Source organism: Anomaloglossus baeobatrachus, chromosome 5, assembly GCF_048569485.1.
Source record: "Anomaloglossus baeobatrachus isolate aAnoBae1 chromosome 5, aAnoBae1.hap1, whole genome shotgun sequence".
Taxonomy (NCBI): domain Eukaryota; kingdom Metazoa; phylum Chordata; class Amphibia; order Anura; family Aromobatidae; genus Anomaloglossus; species Anomaloglossus baeobatrachus.
Genome location: NC_134357.1, coordinates 350,885,034 through 350,897,114, shown reverse-complemented (window position 1 = coordinate 350,897,114; position 12,081 = coordinate 350,885,034). Strand labels below are relative to the sequence as shown.

Here is a 12,081-nt window from a genome sequence, read left to right as displayed (position 1 = left end):
ACAGAAAATGGTGACGTAGCAGCGACGTCGTTGTTGTTGTCGCTGTGTGTGACACCAGCTTTAGCAGGGTGAGGAAGGAGTCCTCTTTTGCATAGTTAAAGAGAATCTCAATAGGCAAATCTGAACCTTCTGAGTGAGTGTCTGTCATTTTAAGAACTATTAGACATGATCAGATATGAATAAATCTGTAGTTGCTGGTACTAATTTTGCTGCCATGTGGCCTTGAATGATAAAAAGGTCACTATATGACTGAATTTTTTTGCATGCCAGTAGTGAGTACACTTTCGTTCTTGAAGGTAGTTGGCCCTTTTCCCTGTCTTCAGTATGATCAAGTTGGACAGTGTTAAGAGTCACTCAAGGGATGTCTTACTTCTGCAAAGGTATTCATAGCCAGTTTGATTCTTTAATTCTACCCTTACCCTACATCACTATTTTGAAACCATATTTTGTCATGAGACTTAAAAGGGTGGTTCACCCATATATGTTATTGTCTAGATCGATAGTATATCGAGAAACAATGTTTCTCTCAAATACCTTATGTTTGCAACAGTGCCTGTGAGAGGCGCTATTGCAGACCTCTGTTCCCCGTGTAACGTGGCACGGGGTGGTAGTCGTGGGCGAGGTATTTGTCTGCCGCACCCCGGCACGCTACATGAAAATGGAAGTCCTGGCTGGGTGTGTGGTGTTGCATTCTGGAGGCGATACGCCTTTGCAGGCCGCATGTTGCCGATGGTTTGGGCTGGCCAGGACCAGATGGTACACAGCTCATTGAGGGAGACCAAGTTCATAAAAAATGTCATTTTACTGAACATAAACTTGTCAACACCAATGTACATTAGATAGTGGACATAATAATAATATAATAATAATTTTATTCATTTATATAGCGCTATTAATTCCATAGCACTTTACATACATTGGCAACACTGTCCCCATTGGGGCTCACAATCTAGAGTCCCTATCTGTATGTCTTTGGAATGTGGGAGGAAACCGGAGTACCCGGAGGAAACCCACGCAAACACGGGGAGAACATACAAACTCCTTGCAGATGGTGTCCTTGGTGGGATTTGAACCCAGGACCCCAGCGCTGCAAGACTGCAGTGCTAGCCACTGAGCCACCGTGCCGCCATAAATCTTCTTACATGTTTCAGTGGTCACAGAGGAGCATACAACCTTCAGTTCAGTTGTTCCAACCTCCATAAGTCCTTTTCTTCCCTTCACTACCCAGCCTAGCACCACATCACAGTCCTTGGAAGACTTTCTCCTCCTCAAGCCATTCCACGCTTTTGCCTCTTAGAGAGATTTTGCCAATATGGCTGGACCGAGCAATAAGCTCCTCCAAGACGCCTCAGGGACACCTGCTTAAGACACTCATGTCGTTCCTTGTCCCGCTCTGTCTTGCACTAGACTTGTCATTCTCTGTCAGTCGTTCCTTCTTTTCCTCAGTCACACTATTCTATGTAATGGTCTCCCTCTTTTCTTGTCACCCATATCATGCGGCTCTGCTGCTCCTCAGACCTGACGTCTGTTCCTGTCACAGGCTAGGCCCTAACTGACGTTTCCACAGCAACCGTTTCTCTCCCTCAGCAGTAGCTCTTTCCCTATTGGCTAATACTAGAATCCCAGCTGTCACCTGTCTGTCACCGGGCAGATTTAACTTTTCACCTGCACCTATAACACTAATACCTTATTAAGCATTATTCATTATATACTATATAACATTACACCTTATATCAATACACATACTGTACATTACATCTTCAATACTGCTACACCTCTACATAGTAACATTCTGTACTCTGCTACATCTTACACATTACAATATGCATAAAACTCTAATACATCCTTATAAAATACTATAAAGATTAATAAACACGTTTTACAACCATGTTATGTCTTCTGGGGGGTTTCTTCTCACGGGGGCTCGACCACCCACTTACACCCGCTCCGTGACCCCCGGTGTCAGGAACTTGACGTGACGTCACCGGATCCCCAGGGTCACGTAGCTGGGAACAGCGGTCTACAATAGCGCCTCTCACAGGCACTATTGCCAACATAAGGTATTTGAGAGAAACATTTTTTTTCTCAATATAATATCGATCTAGACAATAACAAAAGTGTGAACCACCCCTTTTAATATGGCAGAGATTCAACCACTCATAATTTTTAAACACTGGAACCAACCATTGTGGGACCATGAAATATCTGGTAAGATAAGAGGGTTGGATTAAAGTCTGTAAGGCAATGTTAAATGTTTAAAGGGAGCCAATGACCAGGACTTTCATATATAACCTAAAGCCAGTGCTATACTGGTACTATCAGGCTGATTCTATACATACCTGTAGTGGTCAGCTCGGATGTTTAGGTTTTGAAATCCAAAAAAGTAAAGTTTATAAAATTGCTGCTGTCACTCAAATAGCAGCTAAAGAAGCAGATAATGTATTGATAGTTATCCCCTCCCCCTTATTAGCATAAGTATTATACAAACCATTCACTTTGTCTCTTGCAGGACCTGTGTGAGGTCATATCCATGTGACCTGGTATCCAGCTTTGGTGGCTGAGGCCCTGCCCCTTCTGGTCACATGGGTATGACCTCACACAGGTCCTGCAAGAGACAAAGTGACTAGTTTGTATAATACGTATGCTAATTATAACAGGGGGAGGGGATAACTATGAATATATTATCTGCTCCTTTGCTGCTGTCACTCAACAAGCAGCTAATTTTATAAACTTTACTTTTTTGGATTTCAAAACCTATACATCCGAGCTGACCACTACAGGTATGTAGAGAATCAGCCTGATAGTGCCAGTATAGCATTGGCGTTAGGTTATATACGAAAATCCTGGTAATTGGTTCCCTTCAATTAAGGGAACCCCAATTTAAAAATCATTCATGTAGAAAAATGTGTTAAGGCTGCTCAGTGGAGACCCTCAATCTAAGAAGTTACTTTTGGGTCATACCTTTCTGGGTCTAATCTATTACAGTGGTTATGTTCCTTGCATGAATGCCTTTTGAGGGTTGAGAAATACTGTAGTATTGTAGACCATCTCTGGAAGATAAACTTCTCTATTTTCCCCCGTTTTAAGCTGCTTATAAACCCAAGAGCCAAACTATTTATCTGCGTTCGTTTTTAGCACCGATTGCAGCTGTATATCCCTCCATATTTGCTAATCAAATGTGCAAACTTGTGGAACAGCGCAATGGTATGTTGCCCAAATAAAGGAAGTGACACACAACCAGTATAGAAGCAATAACAGCTGCCTCAAGATCCCCTTTTCTGATTTTGTTGTTTAATCAGGCATTTTATCTTTGCAACCAATATCTGATACATGGCAGTGGACTTGGGAACAGTGTGTATAGTGCTTTTTTTAATTTTTTAAAAACTATGAACGGAAGCTTTATGAAGGGGTGCAATCCCTTTTGAAGAAAATTTGGCTTTGTCTCTGAGTTAGATGTATATCTTGTCCCCAGGTGCCAGTTTGCAAAATACTGTCGCAGCATATTCGCTTATGTGAACACCTTGGTCTGGTATTGTACATTGTTAGTGTGTTTTACATAGCTCGCTGGTGTAAACTGTGACAAGCTCTTCTTCTTTTTTTTCTTGTTTTTTTGTCTGGCATACAACTGAACTGATACCAGTGTAAAGAAAACAAAAACACGACCCATTTCTTACAAATGCCATTCTGAAATCTTTGGCTCAGATATGTTAAGTTTGAAGACTGTCTGCTGTACAGATCAGCTTCTGACCTACTTGCATACATCACAGGTAATGATGAGCGAGTTTCAAAATACTCGGATTCACGATACTCGTGACGTCTAAAGGTACCGTCACACTAAGCGACGCTCCAGCGATCCCACCAGCGATCTGACCTGGCAGGGATCGCTGGAGCGTCGCTACATGGTCGCTGGTGAGCTGTCAAACAGGCAGATCTCCTCAGAGATCAGCGACCCGTGTAACGACGCTGTGCTTCGTAACCATTGTACACATCGGGTTACTAAGCAAAGCGCTTTGCTTATAGTTACCCGATGTGTACCTTAGCTATGTGTGCAGGGAGCCGGCTTCTAGAAGCTGCAGACATTGGTAACCAAGGTAAATATCCGGTAACCAAACAAAGCGCTTAGCTTGGTTACCCGATGTGTACCTTGGTTACCCGTGTCCGCAGAAGCCGGCTCCCTGCACATTCAGATCTTTTCTCTCTCGCTGTCAAACACAGCGATGTGTGCTTCACAGCGGGAGAGCAACAACCAAAAAATGGTCCAGGACATTCAGCAACGACAGGTGACCTCACAGCAGGGGCCAGGTCATTACTGGATGTCACACACCGCGACATCGCTAGCAAGATCACTGTTGCGTCACAAAAACCGTGACTCAGCAGCGATGTCGCTTAGGGATATGTGGCCTTAATACTTGCGTATTCATTCCAAATAGTGTGTGCAATGCAAGTCAATGGGGAAAAACTCGCAATGTAATGAGTAACCCGAATTCCACACTATTCGCCACTGGCACGAATAGTACGGCATTTGGGTTACTCGTTACATTGCGAGTATTCCCCATTGACTTGCATTGCACACACTATTCGGAATGAATACGCGAGTATTAGACAGTACTCGTTACGAGTATCGTGAATCCCGAGTATTTCAAAACTCGCTCATCATTAATCACAGGAGATTCTTGTCCTTACTTCTTATTTTGAACAATCTTTACCCAAACACACTGGTCACAAACTTATGGTGAACACTTAACCAGGGTTCACTCGTGTTGCCTACTGCATGATTCTAATTGGTGTGGATCGAGTGCATGCTTGAAAAATTAGATCAGACAGTCGGATATTCATCTTTCCTTGACCAAGGTCGGCCCAGAACTGACTGATTTATTCCAAGAACATGGTCTTATAAAAACTAGGAAAAAGGGCATGGTCAGCCCTACAGTGGGCATACTTGGATGTGTCCATTGGTCAGTGGGTTGAACAATGTTAGTCCATGAGCTGATTGGTGGGCGTCATCGTAGGCAGGTCTATGACGTCATTGAACGGATCCGTGGTGATGTTAATTGGAGAGTCTAGGTCTTCATCTGGTGGATCCATGCTGTTGGGAGGGTCTATGTCGTCATAGGCTACTTTCACACTTGCGTTGAACGGTATCAGTTGCATTGCGTTGTGTGACGGATGCAACTGATGTGTTGTATATAGTGGCACAACGGATGCAACGGATGCTGCAAAACAACGCAATCAGTTTTTTTTTTTTTTTTACAGTTTTACTGTCGACAGACTATTGTGAACGATCAGCTGATCGCTCACAGTAGTCGGCCGCCGGGTGATCAGCCGATCACTCACAGTAGCCGGCCGCCGGGTGATCAGCCGATCGTTCGGTCGCCGACAATGTGTGCGGGGGGCGGAGTGCGAAGTGGGTGGAGCCGAGCGGGGCCATGGCTGAGGACGTCAGTGCCGCGGGGACTGCATCTCTGGGGGACAGGTGTGTGTGATTGTGTGTGTGTGTGTGTGTGATTGTGTGTGTGTGTGATTGTGTGTGTGTGCGATTGTGTGTGCGTGCGATTGTGTGTGTGCGATTGTGTGTGTATACATACGGAGTGCGGGAGGGGGCGGAGCCGAGCGGGGAAGTGTCGGGCTCCCGGCACACGTAACCAGGGTTCTTTGGTTACCCGATGTGTACCCTGGTTACGGGTGCAGGGAGCCAGAGCGAGCATGCGCAGTGAAATCCAAAGGATTCCGCTGCTCAAAAAAACGTTACATGCTGCGTTCCTTCCGCCCGACGCAGCGTCAAAATAACGACGCTGCGTCGTCCGGCGGATGCAACGCTGACACTTGCGTTACTGTGCGTCATCCATACAAGTCTATGGAGAATAGCGCAGTGCGTTAACCGACTGCGCTATTCTCCATAGTGACGGACTCCGCTGAACGCAAGTGTGAAAGTACCCTTAGTTATATCTGAAAACCTGGCACATGTAAGGCAAATCGACACATTTCGCACAATCCCCTGTCAAGAGGATAATCAAGTATTTGATCAAATGGCTCTCCTCAACAAAACGGTCTATATGGGCCATCCTATTGTCTACACTGTCAGATTTCGATAAAAGCAGAGGATCTAGGCACTTAGGATATTAATTTACCTAATTGTTTGATCTCAATGAAAATAATGGAAGGTGTTTTAAGTGGCTTTTTGCCCTCTCCCCATTGAAGTAAATATTTAACCCCTTCAGCCCCGGGGCACTTTCCGATTTTTGGTTTTTGCTCCCCTTCTTACGAGAGTTGTAACTTTTTTTTATTTTTCCGTCAATCTTGCCATATGAGGGATTGTTTTTTGCGGGACAAGTTGTACTTTTAAATGAAACCATAAGTTTTACCATATGGTGTACTGGAAAACAGCAAAAAAATTCAAAGTGTGGAAAAACTGGAAAAAGTGTGGTGGCACAATAGTTTTTGGGATGTATTATTCACGGTGTTCCCTATATGGTAAAACTGATGTGGGTATGATGCCTGAGGTCGGTGCGAGTTTGTAGACACCAAACATGTATAGGTTTACTTGTATCTAAGGGGTTAAAAAAATTCACAAGCTTGTCCAATAAAAGTGACGCACGTTTTGCGTCATTTTCCGAAACACGTAGCGTTCTCATTTTTCTGGATCTATGGCTCAGTGACGGCTTATTTTTTGCGTCTCGAGCTGTTTTTAATGATACCAATTTTGCGCAGATGCTACGTTTTCATCGCCGGTTATTGCATTTTGCGTAATACTTGCGGCGACCAAAAAACGTAGTTTTGGCGTTTGGATTTTTTTTTGCCACTACGCCGTTTACCAATCAGATTAATTGATTTTATATTTTGTTCGGGCATTTCTGAACGCGGCGATACCAAATATGTGTATATTTATTTATTTTTTAACCCTTTAATTTTCAATGGGGGGAAAGGGGGGTGATTTGAACTTTTAGGGTTTTGTTTGTTGTGGTTTTTTTTTAAACTTTTTTTTTTTTTTACTTTTATTTTACTAGTCCCCCTAGGGGACTATAGCTATCAGCAATCCGATCGCTCTTATCTATCTGCTGATCACAGCTATACAGCTGTAAACAGCAGATCCAGTCACTTCCTGTTGCTCTCGGCCAAGGGAAAACGAAAGTGAAACTTCATAGCTTCAGGCGTCATCACATGACCCTGCGCTACGATGGCAACCACCGAAAGTCACGTGATCACGCACGTGACTTCCGGTGGGGGCGGCAGTAAGTAAAAATCATGGCCGCGCGCATACAGATCTCGCTGCCAGACTTTTGCAGCGAGATTTAAGGGGTTGAATGTTGCGAGTGGAAGCGATTCTACTCGCAACATGCAGTCACACATATCAGCTGTTGAAAACAGCTGATATGTGTGCCGACCGCCGCCGCCTGCAGGGGGCAGAGCTTAACGGGGCACTCTCCATGACGGATATATCCATCCATGGTCGTGAAGGGGTTAAAGTCGAGTCAGGGGAAATCTTTCTGGATGAACTGTGGCCCAAATAAGACCCTGTTCTTATAGATATCATAGTGGTGGAGACACAAACATGTAAGACTTGTATTTTCTTCTGTTTTTTTTTATTTCCTAGGTCTTCAATGATCCAATACATGGACATATTGAGTTACATCCCTTGTTAATTCACATTATAGACACTCCTCAGTTCCAGCGTCTGCGATATATTAAACAGCTTGGTGGCAGCTACTATGTGTTCCCAGGAGCTTCCCACAATAGATTTGAGCACTCCATTGGGTATGTGACCATTTCATCCTCATTTTTTTGTACTTGTCTATTGTGTTGTGTTTATCATTATGAGCAGTGATTTTACATGTTCTGTCCATAAATGTGGAAGTTTTGGTTCCTGATTTGTGGTGTTATAGTAATTGATTTCATTCTACCATCTGCTAAGAATACATATAATTGCAATATTATTATGCCATTTTTCAATGCGCTTTTACATGTGAAAAGGGGAATACATATTTAAGTACAATAATCATAAAGTATACTGGACACGGACTAGTGCAGGAAAATTGAGCTCTCGTAGGCAGGGTCCTCTTTCTACAGGGCATGGGTGAGGATACAGCAGATGAGAAGCTGCAGAACTCTCGATCATACTCCTCCACTATTTGGGGAAATCATTCTCTTGTGGACAGATAAGGCCCCTTTACACACTGCAACATTGCTAGCGACATCGCTGTAATGTCACCGGTTTTGTGACGTAATAGCGACCTCCCCAGCGACATTGCAGTGTGTGACACGCATCAGCGACCTGGCCCCCGCTGTGAGGTCGCTGATCGCTACAAATCTTTCAGGAACGTTTTTTGGTCCTTTGTTTCCCGCTGCGCAGCATGCATCGGTGTATTTGACACCGTTACAACGACGTCGTTAGCGACTTAGAACCCAGCCCATAGGCGTGCTATAGCGTTCCCTACCGACGAGGTCGTTCTGCAGGTCCAAGATCGCTGGAAAGTCTCTAAACGCTGCTGCATCGTTGGCCAGATCTGCCTGCTCACCAGCGACTGTGACAGCTCACCAGCGACTGTTTAGAGACTTTCCAGCGATCCCGGCCAGGTCGGGATCGCTGGTGGGATCGCTAGAAAGTCTGTGTGTAAAGGGGCCTATGCAGTGCACTGAAATGTAGGAGAACAACATGTTATCTATTCTGGAGGGAAGATAAATTGTGGCCACTTTCTCCTCTTTATCCCCCGTTAAGCCTAAAAAGTCCTTCCCTGCTAAACTGTAGTAAATTTGAATGAGCAAGCGGCAATATAAAAACTTCTGGACTCCATTTGACCTCCGTTCCAGTGATATTTGCATTTTTAGCTGGTGACAATAATGCAGTGCATTACTCTTGTGTCCAGCAGAAAGATGAACTCTGCTGGGAAGGATGACAAGCGGAGTCTGAAGACTTAGATTTCCGACTCGCTTATATTATGAATGACTGCTTTGGCAGAAAGTACGGATCCCCTCTTTTTTTTTTTTTTTTTTTTTTTTTTTTTTTTTTGTTCCCTCACCGATGGAGTGCTCAGCTGGTAGCAGAACAGGCAGTAACAGCTGATAGTAAACTCTGCCTAAAATAGGAGCGGTCACCAGGTCAAAAGTGACCGTTTTTTGCTCCCCCTTCTATTCCGATTTTGTTTTCTTTAATTCTGCCATATGTTCTAGACAGATGGACTTCTTTTTTCTTCTTTTTTTTTTTTTTTTTTTAGTGGTATTTGTTTTTTCCAATCGGGCATATCTTTAGGTTGTTCTACATCAGAAGTCACCAAACCTTTGACCTTTTTTAAGAGCCACATTCCGCTCTGAGGGTCTTGAGCCACATCCAGCTCCCTCTCCTCTCACAGTTGTGACACAGAGAGCCCCCATTACCGGCATAATGACAGCCAAAGCTTTCCCACATAAAACCCAACAAGGCAGTATACGACAATCTAGGGATTCCCACATTAGTCCCATTCAAATCTGCTCTTCTGTTCGGGGATACACTCAAGTCACTATGTGGAGACCTGCTCTTCATGGCTGTTTGCTAGACCTGGTGCTAATGCACCAAGCTGGAAGACAGCCGCGAGCCACACATCAGGGGCCCACAAACCACTCCCTTGCTACAGGTTGGGGAAACCTGCTCTGCATTCTGAACAAAGCCGCCCCTTACTTGTAAAGACCATAATTACCACTTTAATGCTGGATTTTTTTTATTTTTTTTTTAAATTCATTTTTTATTACTCAGGGAAACTGCAATAACTAAAGACTTTCCACGCTAATCTGAATAAGAAGTGCGCAGGAATAAGATTCACTGAATTCATTGACTCGCTCACACGTCATTAATACATGCATCTTCTCAGTATTGTGGGCCTTGCTAGAAATGGTACTCCAGAGCAATATTTCTGGTGTAAGCAACAATGCCACTATTGATGAATTTGACTGCTTAGCGTAGCCATGCCCTGGCTCTTCAACAGCTCCGTCCACTTTAGTGGAGCTGCCCGAAACGGTTGTGGAGAACATCGGATTTCTATACATACAATATGACTCAAAGATTGCATAGTGCGGAGGAAGCCTATGAATGCTCTGACATGGACCCTGATGGTGAAGAGTAATGCCCCTCCCCCACAGCGTAAAAGAGTAGTCAGTACTGCACGGCTGGAATAAAATGAGGTGATGTGCATACCAAAAGTAAGCTAGAACCCCCTCCCCCAGGTTTACAATTTTTCCTCAGCAGGGTCTATATATATATATATATATATATATATATATATATATATATATTATATTATATTATATTATATTATATTATATTATATTATATTATATTTTTTTAATTCCCACTTTGGAAGATTTTTGTTTGTGATGGTTCAACAGGCCAATCCAAATGCAGAACATTGCATTACCAGGCATACTGATGTACAACCCTCCAAACAACTGGACCCCTCTAGACCCAGCAGAACTGCACACATTTTCAGGATTGTTATTTAGTATGAGTATTTAAGAACAAAAGAATAGAGGACTGGTTGACTGTGTTATTTTATAGAACCCCCCCCCCAATTAGGAAAGTGTATAAATAAATAATGGATACAAGACAGAGGGTGTAATCAGGGCAAGATGACCCTAATCCAAACCTATTGTACCTCTGTCCCTGCCTGACAACGGAGGTTAGAATCCTAGGTTCAGTGGCATCCCCATTCCTCGTCAGCTATCCTTACCACTCATCCTGCCTGAGATGTAAATGTAAGGCATTAGAGAGGTTAGCGCTTTTAAAAGTAAGACATGTATATAATTGATGTTAGAAAATGTCGCATATAACAGAATCCCACAAAAATTGCGGTGGTCCTTTTCCAAATGCATTTCCGTCTTCCATATTGTTATCAAGGGTTCCTCAGGGGAATAAATGTATGGCTAAAGGAATAATAGTCCACCATAAACGCAGATGGATGATGGCGGCAAGTACTTACATTGGCACAGCATCTATAATGGAAAACCAGAAGTATAGACTCTGCAATCGGGATGAGCCGGGTAAAGTGCTAGGATTGGCACATGTAATGTGATGTGACAATCCTGGGCAGCTGCAGGCTAGTATTTTTAGGCTAGGGGGACCAATATCCATTGCTCCTCTCATTCTGATAAAACCAGCCCCCACCTGTCTGCTTTACCATGGCTGTATAGCAAAATGGAGAGAGGGATGGCACAACCCTAGTACAGCTACCCCCTCCCCCCCCCCCTCTATTTTTATATTCAGTCATTGTAAACCTCACGGGCAAAAACTAGCTGTTTTTACCTGCACTAGCTATCAAAATCTGGCAGGAGCCCGCTTTCTTTTATTTCTTTTTACACTACCATACAGCAAACTGACTGCGACCAGTCACTGACGTGTACATTGGGTGAGTGGACGTGTGTAGCAGTCTGTAAGGCTGCTTTCACACATCCGGTTTTAGCAGTGCGGCTCAATCTGGCTCAAAAACCTATGCAACAGATGCGGCGAAAAAAACGGATCCAATGCATAAGTTTTTCCCATGCGGCCCATCCGTTTTTTTGACGGATGCGGCTTGATACTGAGCATGCGCAGTGCAAAAAACCGCATCCGGCGGCCGGATGCGGTTTTTGCCGCAGGACGCCGCATCCGGCGTCCATAGGCTTGCATTGTAAATCGCGCCGGATCCGGCGTGATGAGGTTTTATCGCCGCACAAAAAAACGTGCCAGGCAACGTTACATCTGGCCGCCGCATGGGTTAAATATGCCGCATCCGGCAAAAAACGGACGCAACGCAAGGCCATGCGGCACAATACAGCGCTAATGCAAGTCTATGCGGGAAAAAACGCAATCGGCGGCAAAAAAACCCCAAAACAACTGTTGCGTTTTTTCTGCAGAGCGCCGTATTGTGCCGCACTGTAAAAACCGGATGTGTGAAAGCAGCCTAACCAGTCAGTCACTGGCACAGAGGGTGGGAGGGGGAAAGTGGTGACTGTTGATGAACCTTTAATTAGCTGGCCTAGAAAGAGTCTAACTGCAATGTGATCCTTCGAGAAACATGGTATGTATAACTATCCTGCTCTTACTACCATTCAATTTCAGTTTGTGGCCCACGTTGTATT

At 44.1% G+C, this 12,081-nt stretch overlaps 1 protein-coding gene across 1 annotated transcript in view; it reads left to right on the top strand.

The window, feature by feature from the left end:
* Positions 1 to 12,081, top strand: part of SAMHD1 (SAM and HD domain containing deoxynucleoside triphosphate triphosphohydrolase 1) — a 124,629-nt gene that overhangs the window by 54,561 nt on the left and 57,987 nt on the right. Inside the window, exon 4 of the mRNA XM_075349910.1 lies at positions 7,592 to 7,752. Within this exon, the coding sequence (XP_075206025.1) occupies positions 7,592 to 7,752 (161 nt within the window). The remainder of the gene's footprint in view (positions 1 to 7,591; positions 7,753 to 12,081) is intronic.